This window comes from Carcharhinus amblyrhynchos, unplaced genomic scaffold (genome assembly GCF_965287045.1).
Source record: "Carcharhinus amblyrhynchos unplaced genomic scaffold, sCarAmb.v2.hapA scaffold_38, whole genome shotgun sequence".
Lineage (NCBI taxonomy): Eukaryota > Metazoa > Chordata > Chondrichthyes > Carcharhiniformes > Carcharhinidae > Carcharhinus > Carcharhinus amblyrhynchos.
In genome coordinates this window covers 325,934-352,685 of record NW_027649779.1, presented here as the reverse complement: position 1 = coordinate 352,685, position 26,752 = coordinate 325,934, and the positions used below count along the sequence as shown (strand labels likewise).

The 26,752-nt window shown below is 44.2% G+C and overlaps 2 protein-coding genes across 2 annotated transcripts; both read left to right on the top strand.

The window, feature by feature from the left end:
* The first annotated feature begins 5,490 nt into the window (after positions 1–5,490).
* Positions 5,491–10,357, top strand: LOC145362348 (putative G-protein coupled receptor 139). The gene is made up of 2 exons (XM_080218416.1): positions 5,491–5,707; positions 9,456–10,357. Exons 1-2 carry the CDS (start codon positions 5,491–5,493, stop codon positions 10,355–10,357), a joined length of 1,119 nt encoding a protein of 372 aa, XP_080074542.1.
* Positions 10,358–16,082: 5,725 nt separating this feature from the next.
* On the top strand, positions 16,083–18,730 carry LOC145362347 (uncharacterized). The gene is made up of 3 exons (XM_080218415.1): positions 16,083–16,378; positions 17,651–17,733; positions 17,829–18,730. Exons 1-3 carry the CDS (start codon positions 16,083–16,085, stop codon positions 18,728–18,730), a joined length of 1,281 nt encoding a protein of 426 aa, XP_080074541.1.
* Positions 18,731–26,752: the final 8,022 nt, after the last annotated feature.

Sequence of the window (26,752 nt, the reverse complement as noted above, 5' to 3'; positions counted from 1 at the left end):
TAGCACACATTACTACATATTGAAACACAAACATATATCAAGATATCGTTATGAAGAATTATCAACACGTATATACATACATACATGTTAACAGGTACACACACAGACACATGGGGAAACAGACACACACATAAAGGGAAACAAACATTACTAGAATGAAAGAAATTAACTCATAGGAAAAAACAGAAACATATGTGCACCCATTAAGAGTGGCATTAATGAATTTACATAGACTTAACACAATAATAGAGTCATTACATACACAATGTCAGAATAAAATATACACACCGATGCAGGCATACAACTACACAAATCAACAAACACAGGGAAATGAACGCGTACATTAACGCTCGTGTACATATATTAACTCAGAGCCAAAGATTAATGCAGAGCACAAGATGCGAATGTACACACACACAAATGAAATAATTTAAATACAAATGGTAGGTAAATGATGAAAGTAAAATTTAAACATGAAATTTAATGGACATAACTACCGACAACGAGCCCAATGTACATTGCACCAAAAACACGTTGAGAAACTAAATTAAGCTAGTTATCAACGATCCATTTCCATCATGAATAAGAAAAGATCGGAAATTACATCCCAGCTCATAAACAGCAGTATTCACAGTTTGCAGGTCAGTCACCATCTGTGAAAACATTCATTGATCAGTGAACGTTTCTCCAGATCAGTCATAATATTCTTCAATAAGGGATACTGACAAACAGTTCGAAAATGAACTGATTCTCAAGAAACCACCTTCAGTGCTTTCTGATGTGGCCTGTCCAAGGAATGTACATAAAGATCAAGTGTGAAGATAGTTACAGAGGTCAGTTACTGAGTGTCCTGAACTTAACAGTAGATATACATTGAAAATTACACAAGAAAATGTTTTAACAGTTTATGAAGGGAAAAGAAAAATAACAATTAAATTCCCTGGATAAATAAAGTCATCTAATTTCATTTCCTGGTCTCCGCCCCCAGACCCCACCGACCGCATCTGGATTGAAGGCAATGAGGATGATAACAGCAACATCTGGACAACCGCTTCCACATTTATCGTCCTGTTCTTCCTGAGCATTTTCTACAGCACTGCCGTCACTCTGATGAAGGTGAGATGATTCAATTCACTCACATTTCAAACTGACAGAATGGATTTGAAAACCTCTCAATGTTTCACTGATTAAAAACTCTAACATTAATGTCCCGCATCAGAAACATCTGCTTCAATATTGCCTCTATTTTACAGATCAAATGACGGGTTGAACTTTGGACGCTGAAGATTTCCCTCAGCTGATTATCAAGATCTCTGTACGGCTCAACTACAGTCTCAGCTCTCGGTGACTGTATCAGTAAAATTCTCCCAGCTTATCATTCTGAATCTGTAACTGAGGCTACCTTAGATTTTATTTCAGTTTTCAGTGTAAATTGTATGAGGCATTTTTGTTAAAATGTAATTATGGTTAATAGTTTCCCCGTAGTTCAAGTTTCATGTGTAAATAAGAAACTTGTTTTATTTCTTATTCACATTTGTTAATTCCTCTTCCTGTTAATATCCTGTTTTCTATTTCTGGTGTATGTAACAGATGTACAAATATTGATGGATTCCCTGTGCATGTGTTCTATTTTCAATGTAAAGTTCGATCGTTATCTTCACTTTTCTAGCTTCAAAAAAAATCGTTGTAAAATCTCTGAACTTTTAAAATAAACATTGAATAAAAATTTAACCATCTCTGGCTTGGCTTAATTCCGTTTTCTAAAAGCCATCAACTCCGCTCCATTTCCCTATTATAGGGTCCGCCCCCCCCCCCCCCCCACCCCACAAACCCTACTTTCCCAGACAGGCATGTCCCCCCAGTCATGTATGGGATGTGGCTGAACTCAAGGCCCATCCGTGAAAGAGTCATTGCGCCACCCAGCGATCCACCCGTGTAAAAACATCTTCATCTCTGCCTTTTTATGATAAAATCCAGAGACAGAATGAGTGAACAATGAGGAGACATCGGTGATTTCATTCATAAATTAGTCCCTCACTGACGAGTTTCAGATAATTCTAAACAGCAAAGGCTCTGCTTCATCAGATGCCGATGCAGGACAGTGCTGGGCAGGAAATAGTTCCCTTTACACTGCCCCTTAAAAACACTATCAGAGTCGATACAGCGTGGATTGAGAGAACGAATCTCTGTACATTGTCCGATGAAACAATTTCAAGGCAGGCATACCACAAGCTAGATAGAGAACACTTACAGAGCAGAGGTGCAAACCATGAGGTGAAACAAAGAGACTGAGGTGTATTTCACATAAGCGCATTATCGATTACAAATTTCCAAACTGTGACTAGTGTTATGGGATAATTTGAAGTGACCAATACTGTCTTTAACAAAGAACAAAGAACAAAGAACAACACAGCACGGGAAACAGGCCCTTCGGCCCAACGAGCCCGCGCCGCCCTCCCACTCTCTGTGACCTATTCATGATTTTAGTCTACGCCTAATGTGCGAGGATCAGGGAGGTCCAATATAGGGACAATTTAGTACCCAATTAATCAGCCTAAAAGCACATCTTTGGGATGTGGGAGGAAACCGGAGTACCCGGAGGAAACCCACGCAACCACGGGGAGAACGTGCAAACTCCCACAGACACAGGCCCAAATCCATGTGTCCGCACAGCAACAGAGATAGTCTCTGAGCTGTCATGTTGCCCTCGAGATGGTCCAGTTTAAGCACACTAACGACATGAAGCAATAGGCAACCCCCGAAGCAACGTCCAAGAGCAGCCCACTACAACCTGCCGCATGCATGCCCCTTGCTGGACTTAAATGCCTGTGGAGACAAAAAAATCATTATTAAACAGGCAAAGACTGTAACATCCCTGAGGCAAAAACGTAATCCCAAGCCTACAATGTTTAGTAAGGCCTGCTATATCCCCCTATATGTAGCCCGCTCATGTGGCTGTCTAAGTGACTCTTAAACAACCCTAGCGTGCCTGCTTCCACCACCTTACTCGGCAGTGCATTCCACACCCCCACTACCCTTTGCGTGAAAAACTGCCCTCTAATATTTGTCTTATACCTAGCCCCCCTCACCCTAAGCCCGTGACGCCTCGTTCTATCCATTTCTAATAGCGGAAAAAGCTTACCACCATTTACTTTATCTATCCCCTTCATAATCTTATAAACCTCTATTAGATCCCCCCTCAGCCGACGTCTCTCAAGGGAAAACAGCCCAAGTTTGTTCAATCTTTCCTCGTAAGACAGCCCTTCCATACCAGGCAGCATCCTGGTTTAACTACAGACAATATCAAACTCACGAGGCAGATAAACCTCCTCAACTCTCCGTGCAGGAGCAAGGCGTGAAATACAGGTGTCAGTACAAGTGGACAGTGTCATGGACACTGCCAAGACTCAGGCCTGAAGGGGGGCTGAGTAACGAGGGAGTAGGGGGAGGGGGCTGACAGGAGTGTCAGAGGTGGGAGCGTAACTGAGTGGGCTGTCTAAGTGGTCAGGGGGTTGAGTGGGGTTCTGATGGTGTGGGTGGCTGTGTGAGGAGCCTGAGGAGGAGGTGGCTGAGTGGGGATCAGAGGGGGACAGGGTCAACTGGGGTTTTGAGGATGAGTCGGGTGAGTGAGGAGTCTGGGGGGGGGGCGGCTGTGGGTGGGGTGCTGAGGGTGGGCAGGACTGATTGAGCTGTTTGAGATTGAAAGAGGCTGAGTGGGTGTCTGAGGGGGAAGGAGGCTTCCAGAGGATTATGGGATAGGGTCTGGCTGGGACTGTTGTGGCCCATTTGGACTGGTGCAGGCCCGATGGGCCAAATAACTTCCTCCTGCACGGTTGGAATTCTATGATTCTATGAGATAAACACGTCTTGCTACTGATTAACACGAGGTGGGATTGTCCTATCCCGCCCATTACGATTCCCATGGCAGGCGAGACATGGATCATATCAAAGTCCGGTGACCTCAGGAGGGATTTTTTTGGCATTGGAACAAACACGGCAGGAAAATCATAGTCATTGAGGTTTACAGCATGGAAACAGACCCTTCGGCCCAACTTGTCCATGCTGCCTTTTTTATAGAACGCTAAGCTCTCCAATTGACGGCATTTGACCCATTTGTGTCTATCTTATCCATTTAGCTGTCTTAGTGCTTTCTGAAAAGTCAAAACTGTACCCACCGCTTCTCCCTCTGGCAGCTTGTTCCAGAAACTTACTACCCTCTATGTGAAACAATTGCTCACCCAGACCCTTACGTATCTTCTCACCTCGCCTTCAACTTATTCCCCCTAGTTTTTGTATCTCCTGCCTTTGGGAAAATATATTGAATATCTAGCTGATCAGTTCCCCATTATTTTCTTGACCTCCATAAGATTAACCCTAGGCTTCCTACACCCCAGGGAAAAAGTTCTAGTCTCTCAAGTTTCTCCTTAAAAGGCAAACAATCAAGTCCCAATACCCTCTTCGTAAATCTTTTCTGCACTCTTCGTACTTCAATAATATCCTTCCTATAACAGAGTGACCAGAACTGTACTGAGTATTCCAAGTGTGGCCTTACCAAAGTCTTGTATAACTTCAACAAGGTGTCGCAACTCCTTTATTCGCTGTTCTGACCAAGGAAACCAAGTATGCCGAATTCATTCTTCACAACTCTGCCCAACGGTGACTCCACTTTCCAGGAGCTATGAACCTGTACCCTCCCAGATTTCTTGGTTCTCTAACTGTCCCCAGTACCTCAGCATTAACTAGTTGCTGTCCGGGTTCGATCTATCAAATGCATCACCTCGCATTCATCTAAATTAAACCCCATCTGTCATTCATCAATCCAGTGGCCCAATTGATCAAGGTCCCGTTACAATTAGAGATAACCTCTTTTTTTCACTACCCACTATGCCACCAATCTTGGTGTCAACTGAAAACGGACTAATCATGCCTCCTAAATTCTCATCCAAATCATTAATATAAACGACAAATCACAATGGACCCACCCATGGTGTCAGAAGTCACAAGTTATTTTCTCCAAGATTTTGTGTTCAGACTTTCCCCATTTTTTCCACTGATGCGATGCTGACAGCTCTACATTTCCAGGACTAAAATGTTTTCCCTTTACGGACAGGTTGGGGGGACTTTTGCATAATGTGTTCCTTTTTTTATCACAACCCCATCTCCCAGCAGCATTGAAAGATACTGGTCAACCCTTCCGGCATTTCCAAAATTCCTTCCATCAGGAACGATCACACAGACCCAGAATTATTTTGTGATGCATTTACAAAAAAAAAATATTTTGAATGGAAAATATTAACCTGTTTGTTCAGTGACTGTAATTAACGTCGGAATTAATTAAACCAGTACTAATCGTGTCTCTGGAGCATTCCCATCCATGCTTCATAAAGGGGTTATGCACAGTGTCATTGGGAGTGTCACAGTGATAAGCAGCTCCACAGAGAGGGAGTCGAGGAATCAACATTGGGAGAAAGAAATTGCAAGCTTTCTGCAATGGACCTGAATCCAGGAAAGGTGGATTTGGACGTTCCCACAATGGTTCAGCATCTGAGGGGCACAGATCTGAATGTTACAACAGTTGAGAGGAGTTTATACTCGATACTTTACACACTTTCTCAAGATTGGCTGTATACAACTGAGCGTGTTGAATATGTACTGAAACTGATTCGATACTTTTACTATCCAATCCTGGCTATTGTTGGTGTCCCTGGTAAGTTTCTTCACTGATTATGAATGATGTAACCCGTGTTTAACTCTGCCACTCTTGCCGTCTGCTCTACCCTGTTTGCAACTGATGCTTGTGGTCTGCGTCCTTATTGAGTTATCACATCTACAAAGCGCGGATCACTATGATAATGCTGCCTGTGTTGTGGAGTTTAGTTTGTAAAGATGTAAAAGATGTTTAGGAAAATGAAAAAGAATTGTGAAAACCGGTAGGAGGGGGGAAAAGTGTGCAAACTCCTTAAAAATATGTTTTTGTTTGACGCTGAGATGTTTAAATTGCTGAATACACAGAAACTTTAAGTTGTAACAATTATTCCAGAGGCGAAAAACATAGGGGTTGCCTTGGTAATTGGCACGACAGGTTTTGCATTGTGGTCAACACAGTCCGAAGTCTCACAACACCAGGTTAAAATCCAACAGGTTTATTTGGCACCATTGGCTTTTGGAATGTTGTTCTTTCTTCAGGCGAGTGAGGAGCTGTGTTCAAAAATAGGACATGTAAAGACACAAACTCAATTAACAAAATAATGGTTGGAATGTGAGTCTTTACGGGTAAACAAGTCTGAAAGATACAGACAATGTGAATGGAGAGAGGGTTACGCAGACGTTAAAGAGGTGTGTACTGTCTCCAGCCAGGACAGTTAGTGAGATTTTGCAAGCCCAGGCAAGTCGTGGGGGTTACAGATAATGTGACATCAACACAAGAGCCCAGTTGAGGCTGTCCTCTGGTGTGCGGGACTTGGCTATCAGTCTCTGTTCAGCGAACCTGCACTGCCGTGTGTCATGAAGGTCGCCTTGGAGAATGCTTACCTGAAGATCAGAGGCCGGATGTCCATGACTGCAGAAGAATGCCCCAACGGGAAGAAAACACTCCTGGTGATCGACAACCTGGGTTTGAGAAATCTCACTAACTGCCCTGACTGGAGACAATACACATCTCTTTAACCTGTGTTTGGCCATCTCTCCACTCGCATTGTCTGTACCTTTAAGACTTGATTATCTCTAAAGACTCATATTCCAACCATCATTTTGTCAATTGAGTTTGTGTCTTTATATGCCTTGTTTGTGAACAGAACTTCCACTCACCTGATGAAGGGGTAGCGCCCCAAAAGCTAGTGCTGCCATATAAACCTGTTGGATTTTAACCTGGTGTTGTGAGACTTCTTACTGTGCTTACCCCAGTCCAACGCTGGCACCTCCACATCATGGTTTTGCATTGTGCCAGCCGATGAATTTAAATAAAAAAAACACAGCTAAAAGGGACCTATTTGAAGTTATTGTCGTTGTCAACCTCAAGCCAATCTGAGTCCAGTGTTGTTGATAGGTCATTAGGATTATATAAAAAACACACAACTGCCTTCAGGGCAGATCCACCAGTGCTGAGCCAGGAGTACATCCGGAAGCAGAGCCCGAACACCTGAAATAGTCAGGATTAAGACAGACATGGAGAGAGATTAATTATCTCAATGGGTGGTGAATCTGTTGAATTCATTACCTCAGTGTGGTGGATGCTGGGATTTCTTAGATTTGAGGAGACAGAGTTTTACATAGTAATGGATTAGAGCGTGGGCTGGGGGGTGGTTCGTGAGGGGGAGGGGGTAATATCGGACATGTTGTGCCCCTGATAGTTAGGTGTTTACCTGGCAATAGTCCAGAAGGCCTATTCCACTGGAGAATTGTACTGTGCCTGCTATCATCTGGCAAACTGATTTCAATCGCTTACATCAGATCAGAGTTACACTGAAATAAAAAGGGGGGGAACCACTTGACACTTTGGATTTTATTTTAAAAGTGCAGACAGTGCTTCATATGGGACAGCTCCACACGCCCCACCCCCACACCCCGCCCCTACCCCACATATTCCATGTGCATCCAGCAGAAGGGATTCTTCAGTTCTTGGCAATAAAATGAAACAAAACTTACTCCAATTTGTAAAGAAAACAAAAAAGCTTTAATAAGGAAACTTCATAACACTAACACTCGAGGCCTCACCCTAGGCCACTCCAAGCTCCCTCAAACCCCAGCAGCATGTTATTTGTACTGAGTCGGTTGGTCAGCTGACCACCACATCATGATCTCATTGGTTAGATAGCTTTCAGCTTGTTCCCATTGGTCACTGTAACAGATCCAAGGTGATGCTGTTGGTTGTTACATTGGTTCCATTCTAACGTTCTACTCAAACCTGCCTCTCCCACGACCTGATCCCTGTCAACCCAACCAATTCAAACCCAATACTTCCGAGACATTTCCCAGATATTGTGGTCCCACTGGTTCACCAGATTCTCCATCTCTTCACTGTTCTTGGCGTCATCTTTGTTCGCGATCTGACCCACTTGAGTGGCGTCATCAGCAAATTTGGATGTCAAGTTGGAGGGGAGTTTGTCCACACAGCCATTGCTGTATAAGGAGTATAGTAAGGGGCTGAGGACACAGGTTTGTGGGGCACCACTGATGGGAATGATTGTGGAGGAGGTTGTTTGACTGTCCTTATTTATTGCTGTCTGTCAGGATCAAATTGCAGAGGTAGGGGCCTCGCCCCAGGCCAGAGACTTTGTCGATGAGTTTCATTGGAATAAAGATGTTAAAGGCTGAGCAGTAGTCGATAAACAGGAGTCATTTTACAATGTTGAATGTAGGGCCAGGGCGATGTCATCTGTGGATCTATTGCAGAGACAAGTGAACATTAGTGGATCCAGGCAATCTGGGAGACTGGAACTGATTCATACCTCAACTAATCTTTTGCTGCATCATATAATATTGGATATATATGTCACTGGACAATCGTCATTAAGGCAGGCTGCTTGGTTTCTGTTTGATAGCGGCCTTGGTTTGCGTTTTTCTTACCTGGTGCATCGATCAGCAACTATCCCACTGAGAGAGGAATCGCTGAGCTTCACTTGTCCAGTAGACCATAGTGGGTCAGCAGCAAATATACTGGGCACTATGGACAGTAGCTATACACTGAACCAGGAAGCTTTGAAATCAAACCCTGGTAGTTGTATTCTGTGCCATTCGAGTGTGAGATTACGATTTCTTCCCGTGTTGTGCAAACAGCGGACACAATGCTGTGGTTTCCTCTCCAGGATACAGTCCTGTGTAAACATAATAGAAATTCTGAGCTGTTGAGGCATTAGGATCTCTCTCTGCCAACTGCTGGTAGTGTCTAGAGCAAAGGGTGAAACCAGCACTGTTTGGTATCTGCTCTGCTGCAGGGGTTGTCAGTAAGCTGTTTGAAAGATGACAGATTACTACCTTCAGGACTCCACTCTGAATTACCTGTCAGGTTTACCCCCACAGCCTTCTCACTCTCCAAACCCCCACAAGGTAGAGAGACTATTTACCTGCAGCTGAGTGAGGTTTAATGTTGAGGACCCCCGGAAAACACTTTCCAAAATGTATATCATTTTGTCCCTAACATGGAGCAGTGTGGTGGTACAGTGATTAACACTGCTGACTCAGAGCATCAGGGACCTGGCTTCAATCCCATGTTTGGGTCACTGCCTGTGTCGAGTTTGGACCTTCTCCCCGATTCTGTGTGGCTTTCCTCAAGATGTTCCACTTTCCTCTCACACTCCAATATACGTGCCAGATCATACAAAGAGATATAAAAAGAGATTTAAGTGTTTCAGTGTGTGTGCGCTTTTTTAGTTTAAATTGTGTTCCATCTGCAGTCTAAATGGTAACTTCTTCCCCTGACTCATATCTAATTTTATTATTTATTTCCTTCCTGACAGTGAACATCATCACAATTGTGACACTGACGAGCAGAAACTGTGGTCTGTCCAAATGTGTCACTCGTTACCTGGTGGCCATGTCAGTGGGGGATCTGCTGGTCATTATCCTCGACCTGATATTGAGACACATTCCCATTGTTTATTGGGAAAAGTTTTATTTCCTGTACTCAGTCCCCGTGTGTAACATCCACGCCGTCCTGCTTTATGCAGCCACTGACTGTTCTGTCTGGTTCACCGTCACTTTCACCTTTGATCGATTTGTGGCCATTTGCTGCCCCAAGCTGAAAAGTAAATATTGCACTGAGAAATCGGCGGCTGTGGTTCTGGGAACAGTGACAGTGCTGAGCTTTTTAAAGAACATTTTCTGGTATTTTATGTTATTAAATGGATATCAGCTGGCGAACAATCCCTGGTTTTGTCGCTTCTCATGGGATGTTATGGAATCTCTGGTCTGGACAACAATTGAGTTTCTCCACAACATTCTAACCCCGTGTGTCCCATTCGCCCTGATTCTGCTGCTCAATGCTCTCACTGTCAGACACATTTTAGTGAGCAGCAGAGCCCGCAGGAGACTCCGGGCTCACAGCAGTGGGGAGAATCCTAGTGACCCAAAGATGGAGAGTCGAAGGAAATCCATCATTTTACTGTTTGTTATCTCAGCAAATTTCATCATTTTATGGTCGACATTAATGCTTTATTCAATATGGAGTCGGATGTATGGCTTAGGCTATCAGTCGATGAGTTTACATCTTTTTGTTATGGAATTGGGTCTTATGCTGCAACTCACAAGTTGCTGCACAAACACCGCCATTTATGCTGTGACACAGACTCACTTTAGACAACAGCTAAAAGATCTTCTGAAATACCCCTTTACTGCAATTCTTCATCTCAATACACCCTGACAGGAAACTACAACCACAAGGTCCATGATTCTTCGTGTTAAGCATTCACATTGTAAACAACAAAACAGCATCACGGAGACAGAAATAATTACACACACACATACACACAGAGAGAGAAAGTGAGAGGGAGACAGAGAGAGAGAGTGAGGGGCGGGGGGTGGGGGACAGTGTTAGCAACAGTGAGAGTGAGAGAGATTGGCAGAGAGAGGGAAAGGCACAAAGGCGTGGAGAACAACAAAATTTGAAAGATTTTCTAACAGGTGTAATCAGAGAGAAAGAACAGAGACAGAGAGAGACTCTCACAGAGCGAGAGAGACAGGGATAGGGAGTAGAGAGAACGGAGAGGGTGGAGACAGAGGAAGACAGTTTGGAAGTTGTAATGAGAAAGTGAAAGGAAGATGAACAGGAAATGGGAGGCAGAAATTGAGGCAGAGGGAAATAGCCAGAGACAAAGAGAAACACAGATGTAGAGACAGGCAGCGGGAGTGAATGGGAAAAAGTGAGAGTGAATGAGCACAGTGGAAACAACAAGAAAAAGAGACAGATCGAGGTAGACAGATGGAGAGGAAGACGCAAAAGGGGGACAGAGAGTGGGACTGATAGGGGGCAGGAGAGAGAGAGAGAAGGGTTGAGAGAGGGACAGTGGTGGAGAGGCGGAGAGACAGAAAAAGACAAAGAGAAACGTCGAGAGAGAGAGACAGAGGCACAGAGAGACACAGAGAAAGAGTGACAGAGAGAGAGAGAAAGGCACAAACACAAAAAGAGGCAGAGAGACACATTTAATGAGTTTAACGATGCCCATCAGGTGGAGTTATTGGAATATGCCCTTCCTGATTGAGGCAGTTAATGCTGTCCAATTCGGGAGCTCTACAGATCTACATAATATGGTACCTCGAGGTTACAGGAACTCAGGATGTTTACACTCAGCTTGTGTACGTGTTGGACTGGTGGTTTTATCACTAGACTATTAATGCAGAAACTCAGCTAATGTTCTGGACATCAGGGTTCCAATCTTGTCACAGCATATGGTGAAGTTTGAATAAATATATCTGGAGTTTAGAATCTGCTGGTGACCATAAAAAAAATGTTGGTTTTCTGAAAAAAACCCGTCTAGTTCACCAATGTCCCAGGGAGGGTAATCTGACGTCCTACTGTTGTCAGGCATAATCGTGACCCCAGGACCACAGCAATGTAGTTGACACTTAATTACCCTCTGAACATGGGCAACCAGGGGGTCGAGTCGCGAAGGCTGATGCCTTGAGTTGGTTATAATTAACAGACACTGGTCGTATTCCCAATGGAAGACAGGGCTATCATGAACTTCTTACAAAATTCTCCCAGTGGCAGCCAATAATATTGGGTTGTGGACGCAAATTTACCCATTCCTGAATAAACTGAAAAAGCTAGTGTTGATGGGGGAAACCAAAAAGCTGTTACAGACTGAATTGCACCCATATTGGAGTGGCAGAGAGAAGCTGACTGTGGAAGATGGCACAGGCCTATATGGTTCAAGTGTGTTGTCTTGAATCAGTATCACCATCACATCCTGGCTGAAATTTATCTTAGCCACCCAGGAGTGACAGACTGAATGTCCTCCAAATTGCCATGTCTGTTAGCCAGGTATGGATCCAGATATTTGCTCGAGGGTCACTGTTGGCAATATCAACAAGGGCAGAACTATGACCAGTCACTACTCTCCACTCTTGGGAATGCCTGGGATGGTTGTAGGCGTAGCTGCACTTGGACAGTGCCGGACCATTCATGGGGTCAGTGTTCCTGATAATGGTAGGTGCTGCTTCAAAGACATAGTCAGTTAATCAAGCACAAGGACAAGAGTGGAGAAAACTCATACCTCTTTTGACTCCCGCAGGTGTTGGTTTCTGAAAATGGACCACCCTTCATCAGCCAGGAATTTGTGCATTGCATGAAGTAGAACAGAATTTGACACGTTAGGACAGTGTCCATATTACCCATCATCCAACAGGCTGGCAGAAAGAGCGGCCCAAACAGTAAAAGCAGGTTCAAAAAACCGTCCCACAGCCTCCTTGGACACCAAACCATCCAGATTCTTCGTCAATTACAGGGCAACATCCTGCTTCAATCGTCTACAAGCCATGAAGCCCCAAGCCTTGCAGGAAAAATCAATTCCCAGCACACTGGGAACTTCGGAAAGAATTCAGGGCACTCCAGTTCCTGCTCTTCATCTCCACAAGTGGGCACCACTGAGTCTGAAATGGACACAGCGGGTTTAGCCTCTCGACAACTTTGTCTCACAATAAAGGGAACTCGGGCCACTGCGCTCATGGTGGGAGAGAGCAGCTCCGGTCTGCTGAACACCCCCCTCACTGCCCAGGCTGAGCTGGAGGAACCACACCCAGCTTTGAAACACCAAAAAGGCTTACAAAGCAGAGAGCTCTCGGTGGTTACTCAGACCCAGAGGGAGAGGGGTGCAATGAATTCAAACAGGTTCACAGTCGGGCGTACATAAATATAAACTACCGAACTGAGGCCTGTGAAATCTGTCCACTCAGTGAGCTCCACAGGGAGCTCCAAGCTGCAAAGAGCGAAACACTGAGATTTGGGGTAAGTTTCGGGAAGTGGATGGAATGGTGTTTCAGTGTGCTGTGTCCCCTGCTGCCCGGTCCAGTGCGAGCAGTGTCTCCCAGACATTACAGTTCAGGAAGTGAGGTGAGCAGATGGGATTATTGAAGCTTTCAGAAGGATTTTGACAAGGTCTCACATATCAGACTGCCATATAAAGTGAAAGCGTTTGGGATTGCAGGCAATGTTTTGAGATGTATAGAAAGCTGGTTAACAGATAGAAAACAGAGAGTTGGCAGTCAGTGTCTAGTGGGGTGCAGCAGGAATCTGTGCATGGACCCAACTGTTCACGTTATATATTTATTCATCTAAAAATGGAATTATTTGTATTATTCCCAAATTTTCAGAAGATTGAAGGTGGGTGAGGGTGAGCTCTGAGAAACATACAGACAAGCTTCAGCGTGATTTGAACTGTCTCAATGTGTGGGCATGTGCAAAGCAGTTGCAGTAAAATGTGGGTAAATATGAGGTATCTCTTTGCAGCAATAATAGGAAGACAGATTATTATCTGAATGGCTGTAAATTCAGAGAGGTGGATACTCAGCGAGATCTTGGTGTCCGCATGCGTCAGTAACTGAAAGTAAGTGCGCATGTACAACAGGCAGTAAAGAAGGCCAATGGTATGCTGGCATTCAAAGGGAGAAAATCTAAGTACAGGAATAGAGATGTGTTACTGCAGTTGTACAGGACATTGCTGAGGCCACACTTCGAGTATTGTGTACAATTTTGATGTCCTTATCTGAGGAAGGATGTCCTTGCATTGGAGGGAGTACAGTGACTGCTTCCCAGGCCAATTCCTGGGATGACAATCTGTGATATAAAGAGAAAGTCTGTTAGGGTTTTATTCATTGTTGTTTATTGGGGTAAAACGTACAATATTGGAACAGGTTTAGATAGGGGAGATTCAGAAAGGATGTTCCCGATTCTCAGGAAGTTGAGGACTAAGGTTCATAGTTTGAGGATAAGCAACAACCTTTTAGAACAGAGATGAGGAGAAATTTCTCCAACCAGATAATTTTTTGACTTCACTACCACATGAAGTAGCTGAGGCCAAAACCATTAGTGTTTTCAGGAGGGAATGATGTATATTTCTTGGGGCTAAAGTGATCACGGGATACGGGAGGAAGGGATGATCAGGATCTTGAAGTTGATGGTCAGCTATGATCAAACTGTTTTGACGCTCTTATTAAGTCTGTTCGTGGATTCTGTACTGCGCACGTCCAGAGCTGCCCGCTGCTGACTCTCACCATGACATGTTACTCAGAGCAACTTCAATCTGAAACGTTCTCACATCCCGACCCGTAACTTTTCTGGTGGGTCTGGGTGGGACATATGTGTCATTGGCCTTATTCTGGTATTTGCACATGTGCCGGGAACATATGTCGTAGACCAGACCATGCTGAAAACCGGGAGGGAGGCAGGTAAGTAATTTGAATCAGTTGTTAATATGTTCTAAAGGTCTGTTTAACGTAATTATCGGGAACTTACCAGCCTGAATGAGCCTCCCACCCCGCGAGGAGTACTTGACACCTGCGGGGATTAGAGTAGCTGTCCGTGATAGCAGAACTGGAGGAACTCACCGCCGGAATGAAGGTTGGACAATCAGGTCCTCCCAGAGTGTTTGACAGCGGGGGTGGTGGTGACCTTTGGGCATGGGCATCCTGGCAGTACCAGCTGTTTTCCTGGCACTGTCTAATAAATAAAGTGCCCATGCCCAGGACGTACATTGGCACTGCCCACTGTGCATTGCTCAGTGCCAAAGGGCCAGGTTCTAATTTGGGAAGGGGCCTAGCGGTGACCGGTGGGGATAGGGGCTCCTGCTGTCACTGTGCATGGAGATCAGTCTGGGATGGAGATAGGGCAGCGATGGGGATTGTGTGGGTAGGTATGGTCTGTGGGTGGTTTGGGGGGAAATTGCCTCCCAGTGCTGGTCTGAGCTCAGTGGGTGTGATCAGCAGGAGGGTGGGGAGATCGCCACTAATGGGGAGGGGTTGGTGGGATGGACATGGGGGTGCTACACAGTGTGGGGCGAGGCCAGTGTTCGTCTGAGCATTGTTTTGTGGTCTGCAATCAAGTGAGTGGGGCGGGGAGAACGGGAGTGGGTGATGTAGGGAAATCACTGCGGGGGTCCCGGGCTGGCAAACGATCGAGCTAGACAGAAAACTGGGAGTCTGATATATCAGGGCCACTGCACATGCAGTTCTAGAACTTTCAGACTCTGGTGCGCACATACATAACACTCACCCATTCCTAGGGTCTCGATGAAATTCACAATTGGGACTTCTGGTGTCCACAGATTCGGGTGAGAAGTTGAATTGACAAAACAGTCGGGAACCTGAACAGTTTCCCCTCCAATTCAGCGATTTTGGGAGAAAAGCTGCCATTGTTACTTTACTGAACTTTCATGGCCTATTCATCACGTTTTTTTATTTGCAGCAATTTTAGGACTGATAACAAGCTACGACAAATTCATACAGAATAGGGCCTCCATTTTGGATCCCCTCCAACAATTGCTAAAACGGGGACAAGCTTGGGTCTGGTCGGACCACAAAGACAGGGTGTCTCATCCGAAAATATATCGGTACGTTTTGATTCCAAGAGGGAATTGGTACTCACGTGTGACACGTTCCCATATGGAGTTGGCATACTCCTGGTACACATCTGGTAGAACAACAGGAATGGCCAACAGCGGATGCCTACAGGACCCTGGCAATGGTAGAGCGAAGATATGCCCAGATTAAAAAGGAAGGACTGGTGGAAATCTATGCAGTTAACAAAAATTTTATCCATTACTTATATATGCAAAATCTACAATCATAACAGATAATAAACTCTTGCTGGCCTTGCTGGACGACAAAGCAATGTCACTGATAGGGACAGCCTGGCCAGCCTGATATTGCTGGTGGCATATCAGCATCAATTGGAGCACTGGCTAGAGACTAGAATGGCAAACACCCATACCTTTAGGCGGCTACTGTTACCCAGCAACCCACCATTGGTACTCAGAATAGAAGAGACCATGATGCTATTAAACTTTCTGGATACCTCACAAAGATAAGCGCAATATACGCCACTGGATGCAGATAGACCTTACATTGGTGAGGGTAAAGCACCAGGTCCTAACATGGCAGTTGGAAAGATTGATCCATTCACAGTTCCACCAATACTGGAGCAGAAGGGAGCAGATCACGGTGGAAGGTGGGATGCTGCTATGGGGAGCACGGGTCATTGTGCCAAGGCGGGGCTGTCAGCCCATACTGACCGAAATTCACAGCGGGTACCCTGGAGTGTCAAAAATAAAGGTGCTGGCCAGGAGCTACATCTGGCGCGAGCTCTGGACGCAGACATGGCGGAATTGGTAGGACCGTCAGGGACAAAATGCGTGACAGACAGTGCTGCTGCCCTCATGGGAAAGGCCAGGTAGACCATGGTCACGACTCCATGTCGAGTTTGCAGACCTGTTAATAGGGCCATGTTTTTGTTGATAATAGATGCCCACTCCAAATGACTAAGCGTCTATAAACTAAACTTGGAAAACAGAAAGGCAACCACTGAGAAAACGCACTCCTTTTTCGCAACACACGTGATCCCAGAGGTATTAGTGTCCGTTAATCTTTCAGCCTTCACCAGCTTAAAGTTACCAACATTTATAAAAGCTTGACAGTGAAGAATTGTATCTAGGTTTGCAAGGGGATCTTGATTAATTTGGCCAGTGGAATGATGAATAGGTGATGCAGTTCAATGTAGATAAACACAGGGTGGTGCATTTTGATAGATCCAAACAGAGTAGGATGTATTCAGTTCATGGAGGATCATTGTGGAGAATTATCGAACAAAATGTCCTGATGGTGGAGGATCATTCCTCCTTAAATGTGGTATCACAGGTGACAGGATGGGGGATAATGCATTCAGCCAGCTTGGTTTCATTGGACAAATCTTTGAATACAGGAGCTAGGACGTGTTCTTGAAATTGTATGAGAAATTGGTAAGGCCACACTTGGAATACTGTGTACAGTGCTGGTCATCCATTATAGATGTTATTAAGCTAGAACAAATGCAGACAGGATTTACCAGGACGCTACCAGGGACTTGATGGATTGAGTAATAAGGACAGGCTGGATGAACAAGGACGTTTTCCCTCTGGAGCGTAGGAGGCTGAGGGCTGATCTTATAGGGGTCTATAACATACCGAGGGGCATATAGGAGGTAGATAGTCAACATATTTTCCCAAAGGTAAGGAAGTTTGAAACGAGAGGGCATAGGTTTAAGGTGAGCGGGGACAGTTACAATCCGGCATCCCCGACCCACGTACCTGTCCCAGGCTCTCCTCCCTTCTCTCCCGGCTCCAAGCTGCAAGCTACTTCAACCCCATCCCCATCCCCATCCGTCAACATATCCCCCCATCCCCCGACGACAGTCGCTTCCACATTTTCTGCTGAAGTGACAAAATAGTTTAACATCAGTTAAAAAGTAATCCAACGTCACGATTCACAGGCAATTCCAAATCAATCTATCCAAGATGCAGAAATGAACTTTTTATTTGGGAAAGACACAGCTGTTCCCAGCACCAGAAACTATTGTGTGCAACATTTGATCCAGACCATTGGTCTATGTCTCCCAAATGGAAATTCGGCACAAGGAACACAATTACGTATAATATCTGCTGGTTAATTTTACTTCTTCCGACATTAGAGCGATATTTTACCTCCTCAACTTTTGTCTCGAGCTGAAAGCGAGGTTACAGTTTAAGACATTCTATTCTGTGGTTGAATTCAGTAATGATGCAGCGACTATTCCGCAGAAACCTGACAGACGGCTGTTCCTGTTCTCAGTCTGAAATATGAGTTAATTGTCTCTCTCTTCCTTACAGTGAACTTATTGACGATTCTTATCCTGTCTCGAGGAAAGTGTGGGCTTTCCAAATGTGTCACACATTACCTAATGTGCATGTCAGCAGCAGATCTCCTTGTCGTTATCATCTATCTCGTATTGCGGCAAATTCCTATTTGCTTTCTCTATCAATTTCTGTTCATGGCTCACATTAGAGTGTGTAATATCCACGCTGTCCTGCTTTACGCAGTCACTGACTGTTCTGTCTGGTTCACTGTCGCTTTCACCTTCGATCGATTTGTGGCCATTGCTTGTCAGAAACTGAAAATAAAATACTGCACCGAGAAAACTGCAGCTGTGGTTCTCGGTACAGTGAGTGTGCTGTTCAGTATAAAGAACAGTTTTTGGTATTTCATGTATGGGAATACATATTATTTCAGAAATAATCCTTGGTTTTGTTTTGTACATTCAGCTATTGCCGAATCACGAGCATGGGCAACAGTTGAAACTCTGCATTATATTTTAACCCCGTTTATTCCTTTCGTGTTGATTCTGTTGCTCAATGTTATAACCGTTAAACACATTCTAGTGTCGAGCAAAGTCCGCAGGAGACTTCAGACCCACAAAAGTGGGGAGAATCAAAGTGACCCAGAGATAGGAAAGAGAAGGAAATCCATTATCTTACTGTTTGCAATATCGGGAAATTTTGTTTTGTTATGGTCAGTGTTCCTCGTTTATTCTTTTTATAGCCGATTGGGATACATCAGGTTAATCAGTACACCATTGCCCGGATTTGTGCAAGAACTGGGATTCATGATGCAACTCCTTAGTTGCTGTACGAACACATGCATTTATGCCGTGACCCAGACACAATTCAGAGAGGATCTGAAGAATGTGGTAAAATTTCCATTCACTGAAATTTTGCAATTCATTAAAAAGTGAACTGGTAATCATTCATCAATCTAGCTTATCTTATGTTCTAAGCAAAAATCTCTCAAAGTGAGACACACCCTGCGTCACTCTTCCGTTCATAAACCAGATAAAGCAATGGATACAAATTGTAAAATTGAAAAGCAAGGACCAAAAATATTACTGTAGATTTCAGTCACTTAGATCATTTGAAGCATCATGGACTGGATACAGAGAGTTCCAGACTAAAGTTTTCCCGGGTTAATTTATGAGGGAAGATCCTGTTTGCAGCATTTTATTTGAGTTCCAACCCATCCCCAGAAAGAGAACACCTAGACTCAGCCAAACCCATCTTTCACAATCCACCCCAACTCCTCCCCACACACCCCTACTATCCAACCCAACACACACCTCTCACCATCCACTCCAACTCCCCACCTTCACTATCCATCCCAACTCCTTACCATTCACCAGCCACCAGAACTCACCACCCAACTTCGACCATTCAACCCAACCCCAGGCCTCCCACCATGTACACTAACTCTCCAACCTTCACCATTCACACCAACGCCTCCCCTAACCACACCAACCTAACTCACACCATCCACCATCCAAACTCCCCACCGTCCACCATCCATCCAAACTCCCTACCATTCACCATCCACGAGAACTCACCGCCAAATTGCTATCATCCAAGTCAACACCACACCCCCCAACATACACTCCAACTCCCCATATTTCACCATCGACCACAACTCCCCACCCTTCGCCATCAAAATAACTCCCCATTCTTCGCCATCCATCCCAAATCCCTACCCTTCACCATCCAATTCAACCCCACACCAAATCTCATACCATCCAACCCAACCCACACTTCTTTCCATCTACCCCAACTCCTGGCCCTTCACCGTCCACTCCAACTCCCCACACTTCTCTATCAACCACAACTCATCCTCAAATTCCCACCATCAAACCCATAAACTCATCTCCCACGATCCACTCCAACTCACCACATTCCGTCATCTTCGCCAATTCTTCCCCAAACTCCATTCCTCCATTCCAACCAACCCATACTTCTCACCATCCACTGCAACTCTCTACAAATCAGCATCCACACCAACTCCACCCCTAAACACCCACGGGGCAAACCAACATCACACCACCCACCACCCACTCCAATTCTACACTTTTAGCCTCCATTTCACACTCCACCCTACATCGTCCACCTCAACTCCTCCACTGAGCGCCTCTAATCCAAATCAGCCCACACTTTTGACCATCCACTCCAACTCCCCAACCACTTGTCATCCACTCTCACTCCCCAACTTTCATCAGCTAGCATAAATCATCCGCAAACTCTCAGCATCCAATACAACCTTCACCTCTCACTATTGCAACACATTCACAATTCCCCCCAGTCAAACCTTCCACCATCGCCCCCCTTCCCAATACACTCCTGCCGACTTTGACCTCAGAAACGTTAAGCTGATTATTTCTGTTTCTAACCTTCTCATGACTTCTTTTATCGAAAGAACGATTTCATTTCAGCGATTTTTTTTTCACTTTGATGTCCGTGGTTTCTGAACGGAAAATTGTACTTTTCTCTTGTCAATTCGAGCAGATGGCAATGCACTTGGTACAATTTCCTAATAACCCAGATACGTTGCCAGTAATTCTTTCTAAATCTTCCATGAAACTTGCCTCCTGTGTTATAAATCAGAGTGATTTAGGGCACAAAATGATCTTGAGTGGAAAATTCAAATCAACAAACACACTTTTTGTATACCCTGAACCCAATCTAGGGAGAGTTTTCCTGGATTTATGAAGGGACCTAGAACAATAATGGGTGATGAATGGAAAACTGAGGTAAAGAGATATAGCTGCCCAGCTGTAACTAAATAATATCTCCAATGTCTTGCTGATAACAATACAAAACACGTTTACACAATAAAATACAATGTAATGAAACAACTAATGTAAATGTTCAATTTAATTAGCATGAATGCATCTATCAATGCAAGTCATAAATTCACAAGCCTCGAACAATATTTCCCTTTGAATTTCACTTTCAAAGATATGGATATCGTCGTTTTAATTTATCCAAACAAATCTCCTTAGACCTGTTTCGCTATCGTTAAATTGACACAATGTCACTATCTGCCAGTGATTCATAACTACTGAGGGCAACATGTTTGCGAGTCTGGGTAACTCAATGCCCACGCTTGGGCACCGGTTGTTGAAGTTTGAATATTGAACAAGATTGTCAGCAATTTAAGCTTGCAACAGGAGTTTGGCTGTTGCATTAGCCGTTGTTATTAGCAGATACTTTACGTGAAATTTGACATTTAATTTGGCAATCTCGCATTTAACAAGTGAGATTGCACCTGCAGATTAAAATTGTCATAATATCACATTGCAATGTGTATGTTTGTGTCCGTATTAGTAGCTGGTAACTGCTACTAACCCAAATATCAGCTACTAATCCCATTTAGAATAGGAGTTGGTATAATTTTCTACACTCCGTAATTACAATCTTACACACTGGAACATGCTGAAGATTTTTTTTTTTAAGTTTTCCAAGATGATTGCCCGAATTTCACTCTGATTCTATGAATATTGAAAATATAAACTATAAGCATCTGGTATGGAAAGCATTAGCTCTGAGGAGTAGTTGGAGAGACTTGGTTTTTTTCTCATTGGAACGACAAAGGCTGTGGAGTGACCTGATAGAAGTCTACAAGATGATGAGAGGCATGGACAGAGTGGATAGTCAGAAGCTTTTTCCCAGGGTGGAAGAGTCAACAAGTAGGGGACGTAGGTTTCAGCTGTGAGGGGCATGGTTGAGAGGAGATGTTCAAAGGCACTTTTGTTTTACACAGAGCGTGGTGGTTGACTGGAACTCGCTGACGGGGGAGGTAGTGAAGGCAGATACAATAACGGTGCAAATACATATTCACAAATGCATAAATGGGACACGAATAGAAGGATATGGCCCTCGAATTGTAGGACGTTTCAATTAATTCAGGCAGAATGGTCGTTGTAGGCATGGTGGGCCAAAGGGCCTGTTCCTGTGCCGTAATTTACTTTTTTACTTTGTGCTTATTGCGGCATAGGCTTTATGTTTTGAAACCTTCATCATCTTTATTCACGTTGTGTCCATGCTGGACCAGAACAGAAGAGCTGCACAAATCATTCCCATTTTGCAGCACATGGTCTACAATTCTACTTGTTAAGGTGATACAGTTCGAAGGGCTTGAAGGGCCCTACAGCTTTGCATCCACACTAATAATCATATCCTGTTAAAGTGTTAAAAGATGCACTTTGGCAGAAAAATCAGGTACAGTTCTAGCTGTGAGAGAACAATCAAGGGCACAAACCTCTGGGCTCATAGTTCTCAGGCAGGAACGTCGCCATAATTAATCCTTATGGATTGTAAAGCAATTTGGAGAAAAAAAAATCAAAAGATGACATGGAGAGGTGACATTGTTCACGACTTGAACACATAATCTGTTTAAATATCGAAGCCTCAGTAAACTGAGAGTATTCCATAACAGCAGGAATTAATGACAAGGGGAACATAACTCATCGGCCATGCTTCCTCTTAAAAACCCATGGTAAATTTTGCCCTGAGTGGTCTCAGCACCGTATTGGAACGTGTCAGACGTATATCAGAAAAATCACATTTAGAACAATGAACAAAGAACAATGAAAATTACAGCAAAGATCAGGCCCTTCGGACCCCCAAGCCTGCACCGACCACGCTGCCCAACTTTCGGGTAACATATCCGGCTAATCCCATGCTACAAATGTGTTGTCAAGGTGTCCCTTAAAATTCACTATCGTATCTGCTTCCCCTACCTCCCCAGGCAACAAGTTCAAGGCATCCACCACTTTCAGTGTAAAAAAAAACTTGTTTCGTACATCTCCTTTAAACGTTAAACTTATACCTCTTAGGGATTGAATCTTCCACTTCGAAAAGAAATCTGACTATTCACTCTGCCCATGCCCCACGTAATCTTGTAGACATCTATCAGGTTGCCCCTCAACCTCCGTTGTTTCAGTGAAAACAAATCAAGTTTCTCCTCATAACTGGTGCCCTCCAAACAGGGAACATACTGGTAAATATTTTCTGGACTCTTTCCAAAACCTCCACACTCTTCTGGTAGTGTGGCAACCAGAATTGAACACTGTACTCTAAGTGTGACCAAACAAAAATTTTACAAAGCTGCAACATGACTTCCCAAATTTAAAATCAATGCCCCGGCTGATGAAGACAGGAATGTGCCTTCTTGACTACCTTCTCTACCTGCATTGCCACTTCAGTGATTTGTATACCCGTACACCTATCAATATTCCTTCTCAGTATTCGTCAGGGTTTTGCCATTTTCTGAATGTTTCCCATCTGTATTAGACCTTCCAAAATGAATTACCTCACATTTGCCCAGATTAAACTCAACTTTCCATCTCACTGCCCAAGTCTCCAACCAATCTATATCCTGTTGTAACCTTTGATGGTCCTCATCACAAATCACAATGCCACCAGCATTTGTGTCATCTGCAAACTTACTAATCTAACCAACTACGTTTTCTCACAAATCATTCACTCACATCACAAGCAGCAAAGGTCCCAGCACTAATCCCTGAGGAACACTATTTGTCACAGCTCTCCATTTAGAAACACACCCATGTTCTGCTCCTCTCTGTATTCAATGGCCGATCCAGTTCTGTATCCACCTCATCAGCTCTTTGAGATTCGGTATGACTTCATCCTTTGTACCAGTCTGGCATGACAGACCTTATCAAAATATTCACTGAACCCCATGTAGAAAACACCCACTGCCCATACCTCATTAAACATCTTTGTCACTTACTTAAAAAAAAACTCGATCAAATTAGTTAAAATTAATAAAAAAAAGACTAAGTTTCACATGTTTAATGATGCCTTTTCTTTTACTTCACAGGACATTCAGTCTACCTTGTTGACCAATAAGGGGCATACACACGGTGGGTAGTGTGAGGGCTGCTCTTGGATGTTGCTTCGAGAGTTGCCTAGTGCTTCACGTCGTTCGTGTCTGCTTAAACTGGATCATCTGACGGGCAACACGAGAACTCGGTGACTATCACTGTTGGCTGTGCAGATACATGGATTTGGGCCAGTGTCTGTGGGAGTTTACACATTCTTCCCGGAATTGAGTGGGTTTTCTCCGGGTGCTGCGCTTTCCTCCCACATCTCAAAAACGTGCCCTTAGGCTGTTTGGTGCAACAAATTGTCCCTAAATTAGCCTTCCCTCAATCTTCCCCAATAGGTGTAGACAAAGGTCATGGGTGGAGGAGGGAACTCAATGTTGAAATGGCAGCGCGGGCTTGTTGTGCCGGAGGGTCTGTTTCCCGTGCTGTGTTGTTCTTTGTTCTGATGAGACACGACCTCCCCTTCACAAAACCATGTTTCCTCTCGCTAATACGGCCACTTATTTACAAGTGGGAGTAAACCCTGTCTCGAAGAATCCTCTCCAATGAATTCCCGACCGCTGAAGTAAGGCTAACCGGCCTGTAATTACCTGGATTATCCTTGGTACCCTGCTTAAACAAAGGAAAAATACTGCCTATTCTCAAATCCTCTGTGACCTCCCCTGTAAGAAGTCTCACAACACCAGTTTAAAGTCCAATAGGTTTATTTGGTAACAAAAGCCACTAGCTTTCGGAGCGCTGCTCCTTCGTCAGGTAAGTGGGAGTTCTGTTCACAAACAGGACATATAAAGATTGGACGACAATGGGTACTCTGTCAGCCGTGTCCAGTGTTTATCTTCTGAGGTTGTTGATGCGTCTTTTCTCACTGGAGCACCAGAACTGTTGATCAATGAATCGAGCGACCTATGCTGCTCTTACGAAAGCTTATTTCAGCAGCTGGAAGTGTCCGTTGTGATCCTCCTCACCTGAACAGATGCTCGGAATTTCTCTTACTTTCTCAACAGTCGTTTTTAAACTTCGGGGGTGTGGTCGGGGCTGGTGAAACAAGGCAAAATGGCAGCTGGCCACGCCCATCCCTCTCTGCAGGCCGCGGATGTTCCGCCAACCACCAGCAGCCAGGGGACGAAGCGGGCAAGAGGTGACACTGGGAGGAGCAGTAGCAGCAACGCCCGGGAGTGTTACAGTAGCACCTGGTGGCCGGGAAGGGAAATAGCAGCAGCCTAAAGGTTTCCCCAGTCCAGCTGCTCAGAGAGACTGGGAAGGAAGGCTGTGTGCTTTGTCTTGAAATTTCAATTGATATGGCAAAAATCATAATTAATAGATTCTTGTTCAATAAATATATCTAAAATGTTGTGGCTCAAAGCTGGGAGGGTTGGAGCTGAGCTGCAAATCAACCTTGGCCTAATAGAATGGTGAAGAAGACTTGAGAGACCTCGTTATGTTTCCCATGTTGTGTCCACAGTCGCTCCAGTAATGATAACCCCTGAAATTATACATTTTGTGGTGCCCCTGTGGCGTGCTGCGGGGTGGGGGGGCGACACATTAGTTGGCACTGCTGCCTCACAGGGCCACGGACACATCCCCAGTTTGAAGGGCTGTCTGTGGCAAAGTCTGCACGTTGTTCCCTTGTATGCATGGGTTTTCACCGGTTTCCTCAAACAGTCTCAAAGACGTGCTGGTTAGGTTACATTGGCCATGCTAAATTCTCCCTCAGTGTAACCCAAACAGGCACTGGAGTGTGGTAACTAGGGGATTTTCACAGTAACTTCATTGCAGTGTTAATGCACGTCTACTTATGACATTAAGAGAATTTCATAGTAATTTCATTGCAGTGTAATGTAAGCCTTACTTGAGACTATTAAATAAACATCTTAACTAATAAATAAACTTTAAAGAAAACTTTAAAATGGGTGTTCATTTACTGAATCTGAGCTGCTTTCACTCATCCTACTCTAGGAGACAGTCACAGTCTTCTCAGAAGGAGTTTAAAGGAGGGATTCACCGGTGGTGTCTCTACCACCAATTTCCCACAGTAATCCCACCAAAATATACAGCTAGAAGCATGACGTTTATTTTCAAATTGTATCACAGAGCAAAAATCCAGGAGAACTGGATTAATTGTTGGGATTAAACAGTGATATGTTACAGAGCAGGAATCCAGGGGAACTGGATTAATTGTTGGATTACACAGTGATATGTTACAGAGCAGGAATCCAGGAGAACTGGATTAATTGTTGGATTACACAGTGATATATTACAGAGCAGGAATCCAGGAGAACTGGATTAATTGTTGGAGTATACAGTCATATGTTACAGAGCAGAAATCCAGTAGAACTGGATTAATTGTTGGGATTAAACAGTGATATGTTACAGAGCAGGAATCCAGGGGAACTGGATTAATTGTTGGATTACACAGTGATATGTTACAGAGCAGGAATCCAGGAGAACTGGATTAATTGTTGGATTACACAGTGATATATTACAGAGCAGGAATCCAGGAGAACTGGATTAATTGTTGGATTATACAGTGATATGTTACAGAGCAGGAATCCAGGAGAACTGCATTAATTGTTTGATTACACAGTGACATGTTACAGAGCAGGAATACAGGAGAACTGGATTAATTGTTGGATTACACAGTGACATGTTACAGAACAGTAATCCAGGAGAACTGGATTAATTGTTGGATTACACAGTGACATGTTACAGAACAGTAATCCAGGAGAACTGGATTAATTGTTGGATTACACAGGGATATCTTATAGAGCAAAAACCCAGGGTTTCCTCTGTTTGCTCCAGTTTCCTCCCACAGCCCAAAGTTAGTTGATTGGCCATGCTAAATTGAGTTCCGATTAGGAACGTTGACGAGAGAAGCAATGCACAGACAGGTAAAGGATGGGGTTAGATACAAAGTACATTTTCCTCTCCAATGTCCCCATCAAACACTCCCCAGACGTGTATAGCACGTGGATAGACACAGAGTACATGTCCCTTTACAATCCTTCCATCAACCACTCCCAGAACAGCTGCAATAAGGCGGGAGTAGATACATAATAAATCTCCTTCTACATTGTCCTCATCGAACAC

What these genes read in the sequence shown, in the direction of transcription:
- LOC145362347 (XM_080218415.1), top strand. Translation starts at nt 16,083, where the DNA reads ATGGCAGTTGGAAAGATTGATCCATTCACAGTTCCACCAATACTGGAG. An exon ending in GCCCTCATGGGAAAGGCCAG is followed by an intron (nt 16,379 to 17,650) that starts GTAGACCATGGT and finishes TTCCGACATTAG; the next exon opens with AGCGATATTTTACCTCCTCA. An exon ending in CTATTCTGTGGTTGAATTCA is followed by an intron (nt 17,734 to 17,828) that starts GTAATGATGCAG and finishes TCTTCCTTACAG; the next exon opens with TGAACTTATTGACGATTCTT.
- LOC145362348 (XM_080218416.1), top strand. Translation starts at nt 5,491, where the DNA reads ATGGACCTGAATCCAGGAAAGGTGGATTTGGACGTTCCCACAATGGTT. An exon ending in GGCTATTGTTGGTGTCCCTG is followed by an intron (nt 5,708 to 9,455) that starts GTAAGTTTCTTC and finishes CCTTCCTGACAG; the next exon opens with TGAACATCATCACAATTGTG.